This window comes from Gnatocerus cornutus, chromosome 1, assembly GCF_029298725.1.
Source record: "Gnatocerus cornutus isolate USDA-ARS CGAHR chromosome 1, icGnaCorn1.1, whole genome shotgun sequence".
Taxonomy (NCBI): Eukaryota; Metazoa; Arthropoda; class Insecta; order Coleoptera; family Tenebrionidae; genus Gnatocerus; species Gnatocerus cornutus.
Genome location: NC_142233.1, coordinates 29,049,975 through 29,074,280, shown reverse-complemented (window position 1 = coordinate 29,074,280; position 24,306 = coordinate 29,049,975). Strand labels below are relative to the sequence as shown.

General features: G+C 36.6%; 1 protein-coding gene across 1 annotated transcript in view; it reads left to right on the top strand.

Annotated features, from left to right (window-relative positions):
- The first annotated feature begins 309 nt into the window (after window positions 1–309).
- The window catches only part of LOC148181365 (protein prickle-like), a 109,698-nt gene continuing 85,701 nt past the window's right edge, over window positions 310–24,306 (top strand). Inside the window, exon 1 of the mRNA XM_088031886.1 lies at window positions 310–1,067. Within this exon, the coding sequence (XP_087888012.1) occupies window positions 325–1,067 (743 nt within the window). The 5' untranslated portion in view covers window positions 310–324. The remainder of the gene's footprint in view (window positions 1,068–24,306) is intronic.

The following is a 24,306-nucleotide window of genomic DNA, read 5'->3' as shown; positions in this document are numbered from 1 at the left end:
ATCGACCGCCTTCGCCAATTTTTTTCCAACATACAAGACGATCGATCAAAAGGTATTAGCAGTCTGTGTTCCTCTTCAGAAATATCATCCATTCGATACACCAGCTCTGCAGCGTCTCTGAGTCGCCCAAAATCGCCGTTTTATGATAAACGCTATACTGTGAAGTTTGGTTTTATTGGTGGTTATTCGAAGAGAATTCGGTGGGCCCCTTTTAGTGTTGTCCATAAAACCGGCGTTATCGCAATAAAGCTGAAAATTCCATCATTAGACCCACCTTTATGACCCGGTAATTTTTAATGTCATAAAAGAACAAGAACAAAAAACATGAAGGCAGCCAAGCCGCGGGAAAAGACACAATCACCATTGTGTTTGCCGGACTTGCCCCTACCTACGCCGCCGCCGATGGCCAACATTATGATGACTTCACGCTTCGATCTGCAGACTCGAGGTGGGTGCGGGTATCGAAGAATCCTCAGTTCTAGGAGTACTGAGTTCAGGTCGCCGATTTTGAGCAGGTCGAGTTTTCGACCGTTTTATGGGAGTTTGTGTGAGAATTTGGGCGGCTCGCCTTTGCCTCGACACCGGAATTTTGAAGATTTGAGCGACAGTAGGAGTAAATACCTGTCGAGGGACTCGGTGCTTTCGCAGGAATATGAAGAAGTCAACAGTTTAGCGCTGGAATTGCGCAACAAGTTTGGCGACTTCTCCCACTCCACGGAGGTTTCTCCGGAATATCAGAATGTCTTCTTCAATGAGCACTATATGTCCGACATCGATGAAAACGAAGAGATCAAGGAGTTTTCGTATGGTTACAAAACCCCAGAGCGGCGATTGTCGGATAGCACAGACCGCAACTTGCACAACATTGGAAGATATTCGTCTTCGTACAACACACTACCGTCCTTGTCCTCCTTACGCCAGTATAAAAGCCCCCATGGAAGCTTATCCTCGATGAAGTCCTCAGACTTCTGCAGCCCTTCGTTGGGTAAAAAGCCGGAATTTGCAGGGGAACCGTCGAGGGTCATGAAACCACCCCAACGGCCTGTTGTGAAAATTGCAAAGATCAGGTTAGTTTGAGTATTTTTGTCACGTACGTTATTGAACCATTTGTGGATCAATTCCGCACAAATGTTTGGAGGAGATTTTTTCTGCGTAGACTTGGATCGTAAAAAGTTGAAATGACGAAAACAGATATGGAATAAAACAAGTTTATAGATTGTTTTCTTGTTTTGTCTCTCGACGGGCCCTCGTCAGACTTATTTGTATTCGATTGTCGAAGTCTGATGCATTATTTAGGTTCAGTGGACTCGTTCGTATTGGCTATGCAAATTGAAGTCATGCGGAATCACGGCTGACATAATATAACTTCGGCGATAAAGGATGCTTTAGGGTTATGTTATGGTCTCGTTGGGAGCACAGTTCTGATCTTTAATTGATTTTTTAGGCAGTCGGCAGGCTAAACTTGCGCAGATGGAGCTGCTGTCAAGACACTGATACCGTCGCAATTATTTTTTAATTTAATTATAACCCTTTAAAAACACACTTTTTTTGAAACAGGTTTTCGCTTTTTTGCTTTGGTTACAGCAGGAAGTCACAGCCGCAAAAATTGCAACGTGTTTTCAGGTACAAAACAAAAATTATGAGCGCTTTATTTCATTTTAATGCATCTTCGGCAGTTTCTAGATTTAGATTTATCTTTTCTCTCGGAAAAACGATCAGTTTTATGATTGTATTACGCGATTTTATTCCGTTCTTTCTTTTATTCTTGTAGTTAATTACCACAGAGACAGTTCTTGATAAATTATTCAGTGGTAATAAAAAAATAAAGCAACCACTTTCAATGCAAGTAATCCTATCGAGTTTCTTGCGCCAGATTTTATCGCGAGTATTGTTCTAACATTATAGTGCTTCACACATTTTTCACCACACGGGTTTATTCATTCCTTTTAGAATGAAAATAGATTCGCCTCCATTAAAGGACAACAAGGAAAAACCACTATCATTTCAGCGTAGTGAAATAAGTGTAATTTCGCCATCGATAAAGTAGCATACGGTTTTTATGGCTGGCGTGCCGATAAGGTTTTTATGGGATTGTGGTATTAATTTATGTGACCAAATATGGTACATAAATCGCCAATTATTGTTAATGGTACCGCGACTAATCTCAATAAAGGTTATACCTGGAAAAACGTTATTTGCTCGAAAGAGGCGGTTGGTGTTACATTCCGAACCGAATTTATGGGTTTATATAAAACGACGAATAAATTTTAATTGCACCGTTTTATGCATTGTGTGTAATTTAAATTCTGTCTATGGTGAGTCATCGTGTCAAATCATAATATTAACCCCTAGTGCAATACAGCGAGGACCCATCGCACTAAATCTTCATTTATGTCCTTCTACATATGTAGGAAATAAATAGTGGATTGGTCTATTCTAGTTCTTGAGATTAATTCCAGGAGGGGACCACAGTGCGAACTATCATGATAAATACGTCGGAAAATGTCCGTGATGATAAATTTTTAATAACGGAGGGAGCACGAAGAATTCTAATTAATTTGTTGAGAAGCTGTAGATCTTTTGATAGTCTGTCGCGTTGTGTGAATCCTTTTCAAAGCACGTTTCCGCTGCTCTGACGTTGACAAATTAAAAACAAGTTCGTGTGTTTGTAATCCTTTCAAGGGAATATTTTCATTTGGGATTGTCGCAGCTGAATGGAGATAAAAGGGTGAGAAAACAAGAGAAGAGATTTTCATGTAAGATATTTCAAGAATATTTTTGGTACGACTATAAACCGGCCCTTTACAAGATGTTTTAACATAAAGCACCGGTGTGGGTTTTTATAGTGTGCTCGATAGTGTTAACACGCTTCATTGCTGTTTGTAGTGTTAATTATTTAACGGTGGTTTCTTTTTGGTGGCCTTATTTTTTCGTCGTAAAAATCAAACTAATGAAGCGACTGACTAATTTCCCCAGCTTTGCTTATTGAACTCCACTAAAGCGAATGTAAACATCGCTTGTCCATGATGATTTGTTTCCCAAGACATGCGAAATTCATCAAACGCCCATACGCATCAAAGCCGAGCGTGTTTCCCATGCAAAATGCCCAGTTTTTGATGAATGTCGTCCAATAACATGTCTGCAGGAGGAATGTTCCCATCCCTTTGCAGGTTGTGTAACGTACATTAGTCGCTCACGTATGTCGTTAGATGGCAGATCTCTTCTTTAACATGTTGAAGGCTAGCAGCAGTGAGATCTTGTCTAGTCACGGATTGTCATTCCAGTCACGTGGTTATATCGTTATTATACAGGCGATGTAGACGATTGGGATCTCGGGATGAAGGATAGGTTTCCTTATTGCTCCTTCTGGAGCAGGATTTTGACAGGTGATGGGTTCAGGGGTTTAACTTTCGCAATAACTGGTCATCACAACTTGCAGTCGAAAGATGTCATATATGTACGTTGTAGGTGGTTAAAAATAACTGAACAAAGATTATTATTGGTTCTGTCTCGACGTACTGATGCCTGCTGTTCGATTAAAACACAAAGGATAATGTCGGTTGAAAGGACGTTTGTTCATCATGACGATAATAGGTTGCTTGCAGAGAAAAAGTTCTGAATTGTACAATGTTTCATTCATTTCCTGTGGTACCGACTATGAAGTGAATAGTTATCGTTTGATAGACTTGACGTGGTTGTTTTGCCCCAGCTTTGTTTACAAGCAACTATGGTTTATCTATAATTGTGTTCATTTGCAATTTACGTAACTAAATTTAGTAGAATAGAAAGGTTCGCGCGGATCAAAAAAGAAGAGGTTTTAATGGGAGTTTTAATTGAAGATACCGGTTCGGGTACTGCTGTACTGTACTCAGTCTCGGATTATAGCTTAGTGTGCTTAAAGCACCCATAAAGGTCATCTGAACAGTCGAGCAAATGATTTTAAATTACCAAGTTTGCTGAATCACAATGTAGTCATTACCATTTGCTTTTGCTCAGATCTGAAAAGTAAATTTTCCGTAAACGAATCTGCTAAAAAAGTTCTCTACTTTTCTGCAGTGCTAAAATTTGTTCGACTTCATAGAATTTATTATTGGTCTTATTTAGATATAATTATATCGGGGGATTGCCCTTGTGATTTATTCTTATATTAATACGATTATTTTGACAGCACACGTGGGGTTGATCTAACGAAAGCTGTATCCAAATAGATTTATTTTCCCTCACCCTTGTTTCTATTGACTTTGAAAATGTAATATGAAATGTCTATACTGCAAAATAATATCAATATAATAAAATTTGGTCCACGCGTCTTTTAGCCCCAATTTGAAGAGCTTAACTGAATTGCAATCCAACAGTTTTACAGACGTGCAATTGAAGTGATAAAATCATCAATTAACGTAAGCAATGCAACATTTATTTCATATTAGAACAATCATTTTGCATGCTATGTCATGTTGTAACAGCGCAATAAAACTTCACGTTTTGTAACGACATTTAAACCAATGACCTAGTGCCATTAATCCAGCGTACAGAATCGAAAAACCAACACAGTTTATGCATAATTTGGTACTTGAAAACGGGGTGTTAATAACAATGTAATATTCATTTCGTTAAAACGATTTACATTTTATTCAAAGCGTGTAATTTCCGTTTCAATATTTATTAGGTAATTAAGTTTTTTGCATCAGTAGTGGAGTTCAACATTGTGTGTTGAAAGTTTCTTATTTATGGTGATCGTTTAAGAGCATTTTCTTTTGCATATAGATAGAACTGAGTACCGACTTTTGCATTTAGCATAACAACGTTAGTTAAATTAAACTGCAAGGTAATGTAAGATTAAGGCCGTTGAATAGGTTGGCGTCCAAAGCGGCTTTACAATAATCTTCTCATTTTATTGGCCAGCTTGTTGCTTCACCACCATAATTATGATTGAAATTAAAAGAAGCTTTGCCAACAGAATTTATACATGAGAGAGGCTTTTATTTTTTATTGCACAAGCTAATGAGGGATTTTATTGACAGTTGCTATCAGTATTTGCGGACCATTACTCCTACGGTTTGCCGGCATTCCAACCAGTTTTTTTTATCTTTCTCAAATCTTCCAAAAACCATCTAATCAGTTATGAACAAGCTACACGTTTTATATAAGATTAAAATGGATTAATTAATGTTTTGTTGTTAAAGCGAAAGTGGAGCCGTCGCGTTATTAGCCAAGTTAATTAAACATCATCTATGGTGATGGGTAACACAGAAGCTCAAGGCGTATCCGTGGCCGCAGAATTACTCTTCCATCTTCGCATTAATAAAAAATTCCGGACCAAATTCTCATTTGAATTGTGTAGGGTAAAATTCCCTTCTTAGCAGAGCACTGGAATTGAGTTGTAAACTTGATTAAGAAATTAATTCGGAAATGCAAGGCGCATAAAAATCGGCTCCGATAATAAGTTTGATTAAAAAAGCGCAAATCCTGCTTTTGCAAACTTTATGACGTCAGACTGAGTAATTCCGCTCGTTGGGTAATTTATAATTCTCCTTAATAACTCAGGAATATTTCAGTTAGCTTTAAATTAAATATGCAAATGGAAGACAGCTTGTGCCAATATTTCAAGTTAAGTCGTACTGGTAGTGGAAGACATAAGCGGAACTTCTGCAAGGGGGGACAGGCAGTTTTAACTTGATATAATTGCGATAATTGTGGACTAGAAACCATTGCGGTCACTTCACTGATGTGGTTTTGATTTTATTTTGTGTCCTGAAGAATAATTCCCAGTTTTGGGTTTTTCCTCAATTTTGATATTCAATTAGTTTCACCATCTACGCTTCTGGCCTTACATCCGATTATTACGCGTGCAAAAGAGACAGACAGCCTGAGCCCCAAACCCAATGTTACAATTCATTCCCGGTCGAGAACTGCACGTTTGTGTCTGCAAGTCTACCACCACAAAATTTAATTTGGTTGGACGTGACTACACTACCAACTCTACGTGACTACGAAGGCCACCATATTGGAAAAAACCAACCGCTGTGCTATCCCACCGTCATTAGAGGGCCGCCAATTACCGAATTTAATTCCTACAATTTGTCCGCGGCAATTCTTCTTTCATACGCTGTGTTATAAATCTCGAAATTTCAATATCCCGCGGGGAGGAAGCGGAAACGATAGAGGTCTACGCAGATGGAATTGATCCCACACGCGGAGGCTGTCAGTTCAGAAAATGAACTCTTGTCACATATCTATGCTTGGAGGATTCATAAAGTTGTCGCGTACGGCACGATTCTCGTGCATAAATCTAAGCGTGCGTTTATGGCACAGGTGTCATCTGGGTGCTGTAAGTGCCCACGGGGGGCTGGAACTTAAAATTGGTGAAGTGCGAGGAGAAGAATGGCAATGCGTTTGGTAGTCATGAAAACGCACTGGTTTCCATTTATGTGGGGGCCTGAGTTGTATTTTATAATATATTGTTAGATATCGCGCCCTGAGAGGAAACTTGAATGTCTTTTTATATGCGGAAGGTGGTGGAGCCAATAATAAGAATTGCCGAGTCTATAAAAGAATCTGCTCATATGCAGTATCTTTTAACTATCGGGGAAATTTTTCCTTTATTTTTTCCCTGCTTGTCGCAGGCTCTATCGCTCATCCAAAAGTCACTTAAAACACGAAGCAATCGCATCTGCGCCAATGTTGCACATGCTGCAGTCGTCTTCAATTTCTAGTTACTCCGAAACAAGATGGATGTTTTCATCAACCGTTCCAGTCAGAGCACCCTCCTTTTTAATTTACGAACTTAGAAACGGCTTCGCGTAAAGTTAACAAACCCTTCGGAATGGAATATTCGGAATAACAGACACTTCTTCTTTTAGGGACGATGGCAGCTGTCGTAAAAAACGTTGAATTGTCGACACATAAACCTTCAAAGCGTATCTTTACGGCTGTGGATATCGGCATCATTGACAGGATTACGACCGATTCGATCCACAACTGAAAGCGAAATAATGATCTAAACCCACTTCACAAAGGATAAATTCGCTCTGAAACATTTGATACTGTTTCACTTATTAAATCGAAAAGCAGAGAGAGAAATTCGGACCGTGGTGTGAATATTCGTCTCCATTTGTCTCGTCATTTCTCACGTGGCTTGGAAAGCGACAACTCCACCTCTTCTCAAAGAGGACCACGTCGAGTTCAACGACGGCATTCCACAACCGCCAGCAAACCTCATTTACACGAATACAAATTACGTTAATTATTCATCATGTTAGCGCGTTACCTACGTTATGTCGTTATTATTACGGTGCGAATTGCGTCGACGCTTTTACATAAATGACAGAGCACCCGTCACTCCCAAATCTCTTTTCGCATTAACTGAGAGCGAAATGGGGCTCTCGTCTATGACAAAAGGGAAACTGGATTACATTTCCGTACAGTGCACGTTATGCGAGAGATACATATTAATATTTCAGGATGCATCCGATGCAGGCCACACCGGTAGAAATTGCAGTGGATGTGTAAATAGATGTTTTACTTAGAATTTCAAATGAGATGTACATGCAATTATAAATGCTCAATGTCGTGGAGAAAGGAATGCTACATATCTCCTGCTGGGAGCTTCCGCAAAAAAATTGATTATTATTGCTCCAGATTTTTTATTTGATCGGGGAGAGGCAAGGTTCTATGAAGTTATTAAACATCATCTGCTATCGCGACTGCTGTTCGTTGTAAATAACGACGAATATAGACATTGGGCATAGCTAAAGACGCAGCTACTTCTTAAGCAGTTGGTGATAAATTATGAACGCCATAATTCACTAATATGTGACTTCTTCTGTAATAAAATACTTGGATTATCTATTTTACGCATACGAACGACGAGATTTTGTTGTTCAACAGCTCAGTCATGGGGATTTACAGTTTTGTTTTTAAATTTCTTCTTCAAGACTCGTGCGTCTTAGACGTGTTAGATAATTACATTAAAAGCCTTTCCTCTCGTTTTTGCAAAACGACGAGATCAGTTATAACGGTTCCTCTATTGTAGCCACACGTATATCGTTCATGCATTTTAATTTTAATTGCTTCTGGTTTTCTTAGAAGACCCCACAACAATGTCCGGAATATTACCACACTTCTTCCTTTTTCTTCTGGATATGATGGAGGGTGTGTGAGTACAAAGTAATGTAACTCGGAATCAGAACCATAAACCAGCGAGAGATCATCGTGCGATTAAATGTTTCGACGCATTAACGATAACGCTGGAAACAAAAAAACTTGTGTGTTTTATGGTCTCTTGCGTGTTGTTGGTACCATAAATCATCTCATATTGTTAAATCAAGTGTGGTTGATGAATGCTTTGTTGTAGGCTGAAATAATAACATTGTATCCCGTTCTGTCAGAGTTGGAGAAAATGGGACATGTCGCTTCAGGGGGAAATTTTGAATTTTCATTGGCTAATTTGACGCGTAAAAGTGAGAGGTTGTGGTGAAGATTATGAGATTTCAGCGGATTTAGAGGCAACGTTGCCATGAGGAGTTTAGTCATTACTTTCTAATAAGGAACTTCCATTTTAAGAGTCGCGTTTTCTGCACGGAAAAGGATCGAGGAACATCTCAGTTCCAGTACGTGATAAACGACCGCTTTGAGATTCAGAGATATCAGACAAGGCTGTAAGAATGTCAATAATGAAATAACTTATGGTTTACGCCACCTGTGCTCATCCTTTCCTTTAAAAGTCGTGAAAACTACCCATCAACATCCAAACAACTTTCTAGTCGTCAAACTTAATTAACATTGGTGCTAAACCTGCGTTGTTATTCTATTTATCGGAAACGAGATTCGCATTTTTTTATAAACGCCTGCATTTAATAGCCTCGGCTTAAAGCCCAGTTTCTTCACGACTTTCCTCGTTTATTTGTAACCGACGGCCAATGTAATTAACATGTTTTTAAAGATTCCCTCAATGAACTTGCATGTAATGCACGGAGGGCGGCTTTTCTGTTTTTAAATGTTTGTAGCTGCAGGTTATGCGTTCAGTTAATCAGAATTAATGAATCTAGTTTACGAGGGTCGTTCTAAGAGCTGTTACTTAATTTCGGATCGGTATTATTGAGTTACCGAAACTTTCCTTAAATAATGATTGACGATTGTATCGCCTCCCTCTGTCTCCGGTTTAATGAAATCCCACGAATACAACTCGATTTTATTAGTCAATCAAACGGGGAGGCGTAAGAAATTGAGTTTGCGGATTTAAACGGTCGGACATATGCTGATCAAGAACCCTCGTAAAAGCTCCTTGACGAAAGCACACGAAGACTCGGTGCTTTATGAGGAACTATTTCATTTGCATCTTGTTTAGAGCCACTTCGCCCAAATTGGGAGATTTATTTGCTTATTTGAGTTGTACGAACTGCATACTTCACTTAAAATAATTGGAGTTTTAAGACGAGCTTTCAGCGAAATGGTCCTTTCTGTGCCGTTATTTAATAAAACTCGCTAATCGTCGCTATAAAACATTTATCAGATTGCGTCTGCTTGCAAGCGCGTCAAAACGTGATGAATTGCTTTCTGTGTTTGAATTTTTGTACAGTTGCGGATAAATTTTGGTTGATCAATCGGTTTCTAACATGAAAGCGGTGGCGGAGGATAAATTGGGGCACTTGGAAGCGTGAACCATTTCACAGAAGCGGTTCATTCTAATCAAGTGCTGTCGGAATCGTCCCTATTTCTCGACAATCACGATAGATTTCGCCCATTATCTGGAACTCCTGTTGGTATTGAAAACTGGAAAACTCAACAGTTGAAATTAGAGTGAAGTAATCAGTGACCTGAAATGAAAGGAAAGCAGCTTTGGAGCGGCACTCGTCAAGCGCAGCTTCCTTTGTTTCGGTTATTCACTCTGCAGAACTACTTTAAAAAGCTCGTTGTGTCAGTCAGGCTCAGAGAGCTTCGATTTTATTAAAAGTCCGAGTAGAAATATGTCGTTTTGTTGAAGAGGAATTGTCTTTTTGCTCTGTATGTGCAACTTCAACACACGTGCCTCAAAAACGCCTCGTAATCCTCGAAACCGGGCCTGGTGTTGATTGAACGTTGCGTAATCTATTTAACTCACAACACGGCATCGATTCCGGTGCACTCATTTGTGAAAAATAATTACTGGGACGGCCGTAAAATTAATTAACAGTTAATAATGAAACCAGCTTGACAGCTATCATATCTAACAACCAATTAAAATAGTTGCGGATCGATTCACGTATCGAAGAAAAACGATTCTCTATAATTCATATCTCATTCTTCATTGTTCCTGGTGGTGTAGAACATGGTTTGAGTTTGAAGCTTCAGGAGTTTGATTTGTTTGGGTTTGTTTGTCGTCGAATGAAAGGCGCCTCCGGAGGCGCCCGGCATCCCGGACGTCGTCACCATGACGACGGCTAGAATCTGATTTATCTCCTTTCTGTAGCAGTACGTACGTCGGGTTGGCACATCCGCAGAGGCTCTTTCTGGTTACTGTTATTGCTTTCTATCTATATTATTTTCGATATTTCACGGGTAATGTGGGAATGAGCGTTTCTGGTTTTTGTCGAGCCATTATGTGGCGACATATGCTGCAGGAAACGAAAATAATTAAACAAAGCGTAGCAAGGGATTTATACTCAATTAAAATGGTCCGGTAGCTATTTATGGATAGTAAATAAGTCATTATGGGTTAGTTCGATGATCGAAATTTATCGTCTGCCGCGCTATAAGTTATATCCTTTGGATCTAACATAATTGCTTTTTGTGCCCGGTAACTAGAGAAAAGTGTTTATCCTCACTGATGGTTGAGACATCGCTTTTATTGTTCCGGTAGTAAAAGAAACTGCAATTTGTTGCTCCGAGCAAACGGGTTCATGAGAAAAGAAAAAATTGTGGGACGAAAATTAAATCATTTGTGCACAAAAGTGTGTGTTTAAATCTAACTGAGTTTCTAAGTTAATGACAGTAATTCATGTCTGTGTATGGCTTTGGCGTGCATTCTGACGCCAACTTTGGTCTTAAAATGGCAGTATGACTAATGGATCTATTCTCATAATTCTCGGTACCACGCCGCAGCTTACCAATTTAATGAAAACGTGCATATTCTGTATTATGGATGTGGCCAGGACCATAATTAAATTACGACGAAATTGAGAAAAATTGCTATAATAGTCGAATCAATCGGTCATTATTGATAAACGGTTGAGCTAACGGTATAGATTCAAGATTGCACTTATGCGAAATGCCTGGGCAATCTGCATAGACGTTCAACTAAGCCTCTGGGGCCAGAGTGGGTATTTGCAAATTGTCCATTTGCTGATTGTCTAAATTTGCAAAATCTGTAGTAACGGAATCTCATTTTTCTTGCAGAGAATGTTTGTAGGTGTAGAATGTTTGTAGGTTGTAATTTAAAATGCGGCTCTGTGATTGGTCGTTCAGCATCCTGCGGTATGTCAAACAAGAACTGTCACATTTGTCATATTGTCACCAAATTGTAGGAGCAACAGTAGTAAACTAGTTTTTGTTATTTTCAGTGCAGATTCGCAGGTAGATTAGTAAGAAACTTGACAGTTGCTTGTGCAGCCATCTATTAATCAAAATTGACATGTATCTTCTACAGGTTTCTAACTTATCCTTTTCAAATTCTGCTAATTTATAAAATTGCTCCTTTGTAATTCAGTGAATCCTTTGCTGGAAAAATGATGTATAAATTCAAAGAACAAATACTGTTGTCTCTTTAAATCGAAATATGTCGCGTTTCTATAAACCTGTAGCTATGTAATATTTAATTTCATGGTTTTCTTATCTTTACGATTCTTTTTATGGTAGCTGGACATAACACACATCTGTATTGATATCTCGAAAGTTACCATAAAGTAAAACTGAATTAATTTCCCCCATGAAGCGAAAGCTCCTCTCTCTGTTGTCTTGCAGTGTTTTCGCGTTGATTAGCATCCGATTTGATGCTTTCGTTCTAATCAGTTAACGTTACCGACCGTCTCTGGGATTTACATAATTTTACACTTTCGCGAAGAGCCCACACAAAAAGTTCACGTCAATAACAGGACCTCATTTTCACACCATCATTATGCAAACTAGCAGTGTGCACTCCCAGTAAAAGCTGCAGAAGACAGAACAAAGGAGAGAGAGTAGTATATTACCGCGGATTGAAAAATGAGTCCGTATCCTTCAAGTAAATGGAAAAGGTCCTGACAGATGCTCAAATATTCATGACTCGCAACGAAAATTTAATGACAGTCGTCTGCGATGGAAGACATTCGTTGCGCTAATAACACCGACTATTAAAGTTCTCCAGCAAACATCTCGCGAAGTTTATGAAAGCAAAAAGACGCGCAATTAAAGCTCGATTGGCTGTTGTAAGTTTTTTAAAGAAAAGTCAAGCCGACGCGAGCGGTTTTTGTGATTTAAAGTCAACACTTATTGTTGCCCGGAATTATATTCCTATTTTAGACCGTTTGATTGTGACGGGTTTCGCGGGGATATTAATCAAACAGCCGCAGTCGAGCCGGTTTTAACAGTATTGCGGAAAATTCTCTTCTTATGCTAATGGTTTTCCAAAGTCAGGGCGGTCTACAAAGAACCCACCCTTTCAGAACTCTGATAAAGCAGAGAAACTGGCTTGATTATGTTATCTGAGTTTCGCTTCGATGAACTCCTTTGGTCATGCCTTCAGTTTTTTATTGATTATGGCCCGTCTCGAGCCATTCTTTCCAAACTCTATTCAATCGGATCTGATAGAAAATCATTGAGAATGCTGGAGAATATTTAATTTTACCAGACGCAACCCTTTTGCACAGCGCGAAGGAGAGTAATGCGTGCTTAAGTGCCTAATTATATTTAGATCAAAGCATACTTTACATAACTTCACGGTATTCAAGTCTTTTATGTCTTTAATTATAGTAGCTTTGTAGCATTACCGGGCCCTTAAAATGTGGCATTTTTATTTGGGGTTGGCTGGTTTTTGTGCGCAGGTGACTACGCCCCAATAAATACCTGTCGGATGACTTTGAAAACTCACAGATTTCTATAACGAATGCGGCTCTTAAATTTCATCGTGTCATCGGCGTACTGTGTAATTACGTTCGATAAAAAACACTTATTTACAACTTTCCCAATATACAAAGCTGTAATGCTGTCATTTTGATATCTGTTGTTGCAGTGGGCGTGCCGTTTCTTCCTTATCCCGACTTTTTTCTGTGATTAACCAGATTATTTTCGTACTTTGTTAATTTCAACTTGATCGTCATAAAAAGAGTCAGTTTATAAAATTCAATTTTCCACCGCAAATTACACGACTTTAACGAGACAAAAATTTATGACTCAAATTGTGTTCAGTATTATACAGATTCTTGTGCTTTTTTAAAGATTTTTAAAGTACACATTCCAACCTACGTTAGGTACATCGAACCTGCTTCTACGACTTGCTACTTTACAATACGACGAAGTCTTTTATTGCTATTACTATCCTTTGCAGTTCTCGCATATCGCCAGTATTGTGGAACGTTATCTAATTAAAACAATGAAAGAATTGAAATTTGATTATGAACGACATTAAGTTGGTATTATGTACGATAAAATGTTCAAATATCCGGTGTTAAAAGCTTCTAAGATGTTTGCATATGTACACACGTTTAATTTTGTCTCTTTTGTTGTTTGTGGAAGTTTTAGGCTAGGTTTTTTCCCCAGCATAATTTCAAAATTAAAACACTATTGAACTGATTTACGTATATTTATAAAAAAAAAACTATTCGAAAAGTGGAGAGATTTGAAAAAAAAATGTTAAGAGAAACTAGAAAAAGTTAATTTTTATCAATCTACTCAAATTTGAAATTAATATTTTTTGTAATTTATTTACCTGTTGATGCTATTTTTTTTTGTAAAGTTATGGGTTTTTAAAATTTGAAACAGTTTTCTTCTCTTCTGTTCTCGTTTTCATTAAAATTTAGAAAAATTCTGGAGTTTTTAAAAACGTAGTGGAAAAATCAAAGAATGGAAAGAATAATAATATGTATGTAGAAAAAATATGTACAGCATGTCCAGCTGTACAATGTAAGAATATAATTTCGAAATTGAAGTGACAATCAAAATGTTAACTTTATGTAGCGATTGTAGAAAATAGCTATTTTAACAAGTTACGAAATGGTGATAATTTAAGCACTAGTCGTGGTTTGAAGTAATATCCATTTCGCACGCGTTGCAAATAAGATTTTTTCTACAATCGCAGCAAAATGCAAAATTTAATAATACCTAAATATCCTTAAAGTGACAGTTCTAAAAATAATTTTAAAATTGACAGAATTCTCGCCTTGATTTGAGGTGCAGTTCAGTCACGAAAATTTAAGTTTTGACGCAGATTCAACGGTTGGAATTTGAGAAATCGGCGAATAGGCGTGAAATCTGACAAAAATCGATATACCATCTATAGATATAAATGGGATTACATACAAAACGATTTCTTAGGTTTGTACTTACAATTTCAATTGACATACTGTTACGCATTAGTTTGATCACTTTTACGCACTTGGTTCTAAAATATGTTTTGAAATTAAAATGACAATTAAAATATCAATTTTATATAGCAATTCAAAAAAAAATATTATTAAACATTATATTTTTAGGTATTTTATTTAAGGGCCCACTCTTGCTTTATAACTAAATGAAGAATGTGATTGAAATCCGATTAAAACTCGACAAAGAATGCGCTCATTGGCTCGCGTTACTCTTATTAAAGTACTTAACAAAAAACGCACCCAAACAACCAAGTTCATCGTAATTTTTCATTCATTGGCTAGATATCCTAAACTGTTCTTTATTGGATACCTTTTTAAGCTAATTGAAGACATGCACAAAAAACAAACGCTCAAACAAACGAAGTCGAGTTCTGGATTTGATGCTTAACTTTTTATTGGCTTTTGTTTATTGGATGGAAAAGACAACAAAATCTTCTAATTTTTACAGATTTAACGGTTGGAATTTGAGAAATACGAGTGAAAACACTTGAAATTTTACTAAAGTTTATAAAGTATCTATAAATTAAAATATAATAACAATTAAATTGTCAGCTTTATGTAACGATTGTAGGAAAAACAGTTTTTAAATGTTTTATAAGTACAAAACGATTGTCTACTTGCAATTTCTGTCAAAGGGACATACTTTAACGCACTTCTTATGTCACTTTTACGCCCTTGGGTCTTTGAAATTAAAATGGCAATCGAAATGTCTAATTCATATAACGATTGTAGAAAAAAAATATTTAAAAGACATTAACTAAAGAACGAGAATTGCAAAAACCAAAAGGATCTGAAAGGTTTAAAAAAATCGGTAGAATTTGATGAAATTGAAGAATCGGAAAAATATAAAAAGGATCAAGTTGACATGAAGGATCTAAAGTAGGATGCCAAGGATTTCCACATCTCAAAAAATTTTAGAGACAAAAAAAAATTAAGTCACTAAAATGTTGTAAAGAATTCGAAGTAATAATCTCCTGTACATAATAGTAGGTAAATATGGAACAACTGAGAATAAAAATCTGTTAATACATGTTTAATGCATATAACAGTTCAGTAACATCCGTTTTGAATATCATTAATCCATGTTTATAATAAATGGAAATATACCTTTAGATTATGTTAATATTAACGGTTAACATGCTGATATTGCCTTGATCAAAATGATTGTACCGTATTCAATTAATTTTTCGAATAGACACGTGGGATATAATTCACACAACATTAAGTCAGCGGTATTGCTGTTCTCAATAGTTGTACATTTTCAAGTAATGTTGTGATGGATGATGCTGGGGAGAACTATTCCATTTTAAATGTGTTTCCGATTCCGACGAACAGTACCGAGAGATTACATTTGCCCACCGCATCGAACAGACTGTGTTGAATTCCCGAGAGTTATTACGGAAGAAGCACGTTTGTAAATCAAGAATCCTCTTCTAATTAGTGCTTTGAAACGTGGTTAACGATCACCAACGTAAAAACTTTACTGTCGGCTAGAATGTAACCATTCCTGAATTGCAAACCAATAAGCCGCTTTTGTATCTGCTTATCAACTCTGACCGTAAAAATGCAATAGGATATATCAGTATCAGTATAAGGCTCTCCTATCGGTCTTTGCTGAGACATCTAATCTAATCACTGATGGATATTCCTGCCTCTGGCAGACATAGTGAGTGCTAGGCTACAGTTAACTTAGTTACTTCCACCCTTGTCTTGCCACCTCCCTTGCGGTTACTGGAAACGCATTTACCTCTACCGCAAACAGCTCACACGACGTGTTTGAAAGCCCGTCAACAAGTATTTTGTAGCTTCTGAGAAATGGAAGCTGAAGTTGACGGGATGAGTAGGATTCTCAACATCGCGGTATCTAATAACACAAACGGATTCACTGTTTTTGTGAGCTTGGGACTGACAGTGCGTGATTTCTAAACATTCGGAGGGATTAAACAACGAAGCTGGAAATACAGTGGGACCAACTAAATTTAGTTTAAAATACCAACCACACAAACTTGCAGGAATACGGACGGACCAATGTAAGCGGTTTTGAAAGGAAATGAGCTCGGGTTGGGGCTTTAAAGTCCTGAAACGACAAAAAACTGCTTTGAACGTAGTACAGACTTGTGTATTTTTTTTCGGCTCGTTCCTACATTCTTTGTAATTGGAACATTGTTGTAATTACTTTCTAGAAACTGTCTTTTCTTGGATAATAAACGTATAGTTTGATTAACAGTCGAGCTACAAGAATAAGAAGGTACGTATTGTGTTTATGATTCGTGAAACTATTGAAATACTGCCTTTTATACTTTATACAGCTCATTAATTGTACACATAATATTCTAAACAATTAGTAATTTAACGTTGAGAAAATTAACTGAACTTTAAGAACTTAGTAATCGATTTGTTTATCGACCTGAAAGCAATTGTGTATTTTTAGTGTTTGTAATTTGACCCAAGACTTTCTGTTACGGTTTAGCTGATTGTGATTTCACACCTTTCTTTGTAGTTCTGCAATTAAAACAATATTTTTATTTAAAAGAAAGCTACAAGAGTTACTTGGAAACGTACGAAATGAATGCAAAATTTAACCTACTTAACAAAATATGAGAGTTTATGGTTAATGAAAATTTTGAGAATGTCGAAGTATTTTTCAAATGTATCAAATTTCAGATTCTCCAGTAATTTGAACTGATCGTTCAAATTCCTGAAATTCTTCAAATTCTTCATTTAAAGTTCTTTTCTCAGATGCTTTGAGGTTGTTGTGTTTCTACTAGATTCTACTAGATTCTTTCTAAATGCTTCAATTTTTTGAATTTTTTTTGGTCTTTAGATTCTTCAAATGCTAAAGATCTATTTCTGATTGTTTTGAATTCAGGTTCTTTAGTTTTGCTTTAGACTGTATTTTTTTAAGATTAATTGGATTTTGCAATCGGTTTAACCGAGTTTTTTTAATTTCGTCCGATATTTCAAACTCTCACATTTATTAGATGAATCCAATTTTTTGTTTTTTATTTCTCGGTTTTACCTTCTTTATACTTTTCTGATTTACATGTTAAGTTTAAAGTGCTTAACTTTTGCAGCCATAGAGATTGATTAGATCTTTGAAATCTTTCAAGTACAAACTTTTTATATAAGTACATATTTGAGGTTCTTTTGTTTTTACAGATTACTGTTGAACTTTTTTTCTATGTTTTTTATTCCGTAAACTCAAAATTTTAATTCTTTGATTTATTAGAAGTGTTTCAGATCCATTAGTGTCATCAATTTTTTCTTTTTTTACTTTTTCAGTTTTTTCAAATTTATATTTTTCTATTTGAATTTTTATATGTATTTGTCGGATTTTAGGTCCTGTTCGTTCTTTTGTTTATTTGTCTTTGAATTTCTTGGATTGCTTAAAGTCTTTAGATTTCTGAAGTTCATTAGGTTAATTAATTTTCATACAATGTTGTTCAATTATAAACTTTTAAAATCCTTCTTTTGTTCTCAATTTTTCTTAAGTTTGCGTTGTCGGTCTGGTCTATTGTCTTGTTTAATTTTTTCTTGATTTTAATAAAAAAAACTCAAATTTTTCAGAACATCAAAATGGCATCTGAATCTAAAAGCTGTTATTTTCGACATTCAGAACAGTTCACATTATTATTAGATTCTGGAATTTGCTTTTTCAGTTTCTAAGTGTTCTTCCTTCTGAATTTTTCGATTTTCTTAATTATATTAGTTTTCTCTTATTAATTGCACCTGTATAATTCTTGACACCAGCAATTTGTTATGAATAGAAAAACGCGATTCTCAATAATTACGTTCCGCATAAATCTAATACAAACATTAATAAAGTACTTTTCCAGGAAACACCTCGCAATCTCATCTCATCTCAGCCGTTTATGCTAATTAAGAGAACTGTATAAAGTAAATTATAACATGAAAACAGGTGGACTATTTAAATCAACTTTCTTACGAAGTCATAAATTGGAGCGTTTGACAGAGAATTTAATATTATTTAAGCGTCTGTATAAAAATCTTGATGAAAAACAAAACGTACGAGCATACGATTTAATAATATAGCCAATCCTGCCAAATAAACAACGGAGAAAATGCTATTGGCATACCATTATATCTTTGGCGCACGCAATCAGCCAGTCAATGTTAAAATACGTGCTACGGTCGTTGTAATTTCTTACTCCTGGAAGTCACATGCGGTTCCATATATTTTTTTTTTCGAAAGTTCGCTCACATGATGTACGATGAGGTCGCGGTTATTAACTGGTGTATAATGGTCTTCGTAAAAGTCAATTAGACAAAGGTATAGTGTGAGAGATTTACAGGCTTTTAAACGATTTAACTGTGATTAAAAGGACGTAAATGCCGCTGAATAATTATTTAATTTATTTATTTTATTACTGCCGGAAGGACTTAACTGGTTGTGAATGGCGATAATCCTAGAAACCACGGATTTTTTAGTTCTTCGAACCTGAAATTCTCAACTTGGTGCTCAACATCTTCATTACCATATACTCAGTGGCATTCATGTCCACTCAATAAACCACCGCGGAATATCCACAACATCGCTTAAAAATTAATTGCCTGTTTGTTCGGCTCCAACAGCCACGTTTCTAACTTAATTAAAAGGATGTTTTGTTTAGAACTATTTTGTTTGCAAATTCCTCATTTCCACCCCATCGTATTGTCTGAGAATCTCTTGTTTCTCGCCAAAGTCTGCTCGAAACTCAACAACAGTTAATTGTTTCGGCTTATTATGGCTTTAAAGTCAGGTAATAATTTATTAAGGAGAGTGCTACCCTCTTATTATCGACAGACAATGCGGTGGTAAAGATCTCACTAAATGCCGGGGGCAAAAGCCAAAGATCACGGGCTCACATTAATATCATTCTAACGAGCAACTTACACAATGCCAGATTTATCATAGGCAAGGCGGTGGATGCACAGGCACGAAATTGTTTCGGGGCTTTTAAGCCCTTGACGTTATCTGTTAAATGTTGTGTTAATTTTAAGTTCGCAACCATCAGTGGAACGCGTGAGGGCGGGATAATCTGTCAGATTGGGTGCCTCGGGTTCATTAATATGTATTTAGTATATAGAAAATGGTACAAATTACTTCGCTTCTCCGAGAAGTCTGATTCAATTTTTCGAAATTACTAATATTTCAAATTATTCCTCTCGCTCTTATCTGTTAAATGCCGTGTTAATTTAACTCCTGTAATCACTAAAACTGAGCTCGGGCGACGCCTTGTCAAATTTAATCCGCGAGTATATTAATTAAGGAATCATGTGATCCAAGGGCCCGATATCTCTCCTAGAGGAACATAGTTTGCGACGGGTGGTAATCTCTAATCTCACGCTCCCTTCTGATTGATGTCACGTGGCAAGCCGGTTGACAATGTCTAAGGGATGTGAAATATTAGAACGAGGCACGTTTCTTCACGAGGGCTCAGGTGCCATTTCGAAGAAATATTGGCAGGAGAGGTGCACATCTGTCATGCCTATAAACATATTGTCATATTTTTATTGGCGGCGCGCGAATATTAAATTTTATGGTGGCAGGGAGCGATAACACATTATTGTCTTGCGTGGGGTGGATGATCGAATTTCTCCAATTCCGTATTATGTTGTAGGCAACCCATTATACTGCTCAGTTGAGTAAGACATGCGCTGTGGGTGTCGGTGTGTATTTAGTTTTGCCTAAAGTAACGCGAACTGCTTATTTTTGTGCTGGACAGTGTTGCGTTGTAATGAGCATTTTGTTCTTTTGTTAAACTAGCAGCTACTTAAAATACAGTGTTAAGCCTCTGAGCGCGGGCACTTAAGTCTTTAATAGCGACTTATTAATTCAAAGTGTCCGAGTCACACATAACTCTCCGTAATGAATATGTATCATTTTTCTGAACTTCAAGTTTTTGCTTGAAAAACTTGTCATAATGCGACATTAATCTGCGCTCAAGTAGCTAACTACAATCCAAATCACATACATTCTAATTATAGTGTAAAAACTGCACCTCTTAAGGATGTCTAATTCCAGTTCTTTGTTTGCAATTAACGTCCAAGCATTAATTACCAGCTTATAAGGCATTCTAATAAAGTGATATAAATGCAAATCATTTCCTGAATCAGTGCAATAGAACTCCAAGAAGCAGACCGCTTGTACAAATTCGTCGCTTGTTACTATAACCGCCTGTAATTGCATCCACATATCTCATGCGTTTCTACAAAAAAACAAATTGATTCAAATGGCGGTAGGCTCGGAATGAATCTGTTCCAATAGCATAAATAGCTCAGAGCGGTACTTCAAAGGAGCCGCTTTTCTTCTAAGTAAATAATGAGGGAGTTCCCCTAAACGTTTGTTTGGTTTTGATTTGTTGGTAAATAACTCGGGATGATTCTTAAAGGTGTTTGACATGGGGTGGCATTTATCGCCATGGCGATCTAATTCTGGTAAGAAGGGGTGAAGACTCATAGGGACTTTCAAACGTTTAGTTTCATGGAAATCCCACAAAGGCTGTAAATGTGTGCAGAATATGTAAAATATGCGAGCATACAAGCGTTTGATGTTATGGCAGGTGGGAATTTATGGAGGTCTGGGATGACCCTTTTGGACAAGAATTAATAAACCGGGATGTTTAGGTGGTATATGAGGAGGCATTTAAATTCCGTCCTGAGGGAAAACATGTTTTGGTTTTTATTTGAACATTCTGCAAGTTGGCCACCTTATTTCGGATCCAATCCGTCAGAAAAAATTGTTGTTTAAAGAAAAAAATTCGATTTTTTTTAAAGATTCGTTGGCTTCATCATAGCTTTATGGATCCTTTCTTTGATAATTTTAAATAATATGTAGTCAACTTTGCCTTAGAAATGATACACATTCTCAGTACAACATGTTTTTAATGAAAGAAATTGAACAGAATTTTTCTCAGGAGGAATTTTTGAAACTGGACAAATGGCGGAGGCGCCGGGATATATTTATACCCTATTTCGATACGAGTGAAGTTCTGTACCGGAGCCGGTGCCTCATTACAAAGTCCAAATTGCTTTCTGTTATTAAATACATTAACAATTATTCTTTAAAGTTTCCAACTGCTCACATAAAAATCTCATAAAATTTACAACTCGTCGTGAAACGAAATGTTAATGATTATTTAAATTGAAATTACAAGCCGTATTATTGGCGTAAATTAGGGGTTGCTTGTCTTGTATGCACAACGTCTTTTAATAATAATAACTAGTAGCTACAGTAATAACAGTAATTACAGTCAACACCTTGTTACAGAGCTGTTACTGTTCGTGTACGTTATTATCCATTCCTATTATTATTCTGGATATTGTTTTATTGGTCAACCGAGACCTCGGCCCGGATATAACCAACCCTCGGAACGACGGAATTTCGGTCGTTTTATGAATATTAAAAGCACGCGAACAATTAGCCGAACTCATCATCGCAATACAATTCCGTGGCGGTTCTTTTTAATTACATTGCAAATTTGATAATTAAAGCGATGAAAAGGGCCAAACAAAGGTAAAATAAACGCACTGAGGCAATGAACTCACGCATTTATGTAAACAGATTTTCGTTTTGTTTCACCATTTCACGAGCGATAATACTGTTCCATGTGTGATAGCAATAATTTTAATGCACAGAGATAATCTTTTTAGTTCGAGTTAATTGTAATGAATGTCAATGAATTGTTAACAGATACGCAGAATGAGCCTCGTATTAGTCGGTATGGAATAATTTTATTACAATTGTTATAACTACTCGGTTGGGTGCTTGATTTTATGGTATAGGTAGATATAATTTTAGTGCGATTTTTAAACGATTGCACTGCCAATAAATCGTGAAAACATGACGGCTTTCACATAATTATACAAATGCCAGCAGTCGGTAGTAATTATAAAGTTTTATGGCTTGCGCAAATTTATGTGTGTGTGGTTGTTCTTGTTTTCTTAATTTTATAACAGATAAAATTGTAATTAAACCGGCGTAAAAACTGGCCTTGTAAGAGCGAGTTCATGCAGGAATTTCAGGGTGAAACTACACTAAAGGCCATCGATGCAGGATTATTAAAATTTCCACCCTCTCGCGGCATTTATGACTGAATTTTACGTCCGTCGTCACATTTATTCTCGGCGATTTTTGCAAAACTGTTATCATGTAATGCCAAGTCATAAACAAAGATAAAGTACTCCGAACGCATCGTTGTTACGGCGAATGAGATGCTCCTACTGAAAAATGGGATTCAATTTGTCGGCGGCGGAAATTTAGTTTTTTACTCTTGTCGCTCAAGTGCTTCAACCACTTTAACAAAACGTCTTTCCGTCTCTTCCCAAGATAAAAACCGCATAAGCTCGACATCACGACCGTAATTTTCAACGTTGATTCAAGGATTAAACCAACGAAAGAACGGATTATTTATTCAGACAGGATTATGGAACAAGGGAAAAAGTTTAAACTTTTAACATTTAATTTCACAGCTGAGCTGTCGCATATATTGGAAGACTCGCCCTACGCGAAAATCTCCGAAATGATAAAAGTCATGCTGGGAGGATATGAGAATCATAAATTTGTAAAATCCTGCGTCTTGAATATACGAAGGAAGAGTTGAGGATGCTCGAGGAAGGGTGAAGTTTTTGAAAGTTAAAGCTTGACTTTAAGGGTGCTAAGTTGGGCAATAAATTGTGGTCGATGACTTTGAGCTGTGAAATATGGTTCGACGGTTTTAAATTTTTCAGCTGCTTGTGCCGAAGAGATAAAGCGCATCCTGGTCAAATACCCGCTATTTTAATCTTGATTCATTAATATTTTAATGTAGATAGAAGCGGCGATTTAGATTTAATAAGATTTTCATCATTAATTATGATTAATCGAAATTATTATCAGATTAGTTTGCGTTTTTAATATAGTGAGATTAATGATTGGACTTTAATAAATTAGTTCCATGAATCGTCGTGGCTATAATTCGACAAAATTCGTATTTCTCCAGTCAAGAATTATTTACATTCATGCAGGATGCTCGAGTACGTGAATTAGATTTATTTCAGTGGTTTCCGTTGCAAAAATTTGAGGAACAAATAAACGATGTAAGACTCCACAGTGAGTCGGAATAGATCATACCCTGAAGACAAGTATTAAATTGCAATGACTTTATATCAACCTCAAGGCACCGAGCTTTGTGTTCCCATGCCAAGATTTATTCGGTTGCAACACAACAATTCTCTTGTGAAATATTATGTTACATAAAGTACACATCTGCGCAGTTGGTTGTCTATACGAGCTATAAATTTTTCTTAACAGTCCAGAACAAGCTGTGATAAATTCTAGAGAGGCATTAATAAAAGATATTTCTCAACCACTCCTCTCAAATTGATAATTGATACATAATTCAACTAATCAGAGCGAAGGAATTTCCTACCAATTGATTGAGAGAAAAACCTTCAATAGAATTTGCTCATTTACACTTCCTGTAAGTTAATTGATTTATGATATCATCCACCTGCAGGTCTTACAGAAAAAGCTTCTGTTGGAGAAACAAAATTTAATTGAGGGAATAAACAAACCAATCAGTTCGCGCATGGATATTTATGCGATGAAAAGGTCAAAATTAATTAAAACTTTAATTAAACTGATGAGGAAAAATTATTGTTGTCCTTTATTTACTATAAGTTATCTCTATCTATAATGTGATCTTGTTCGGTTGATTGTGATATATTTTGTAATTAACATTGAATTTTTCTTTTCAGGTAAGAATCGCCTTCCAAGGTCTTCTTTAATTAC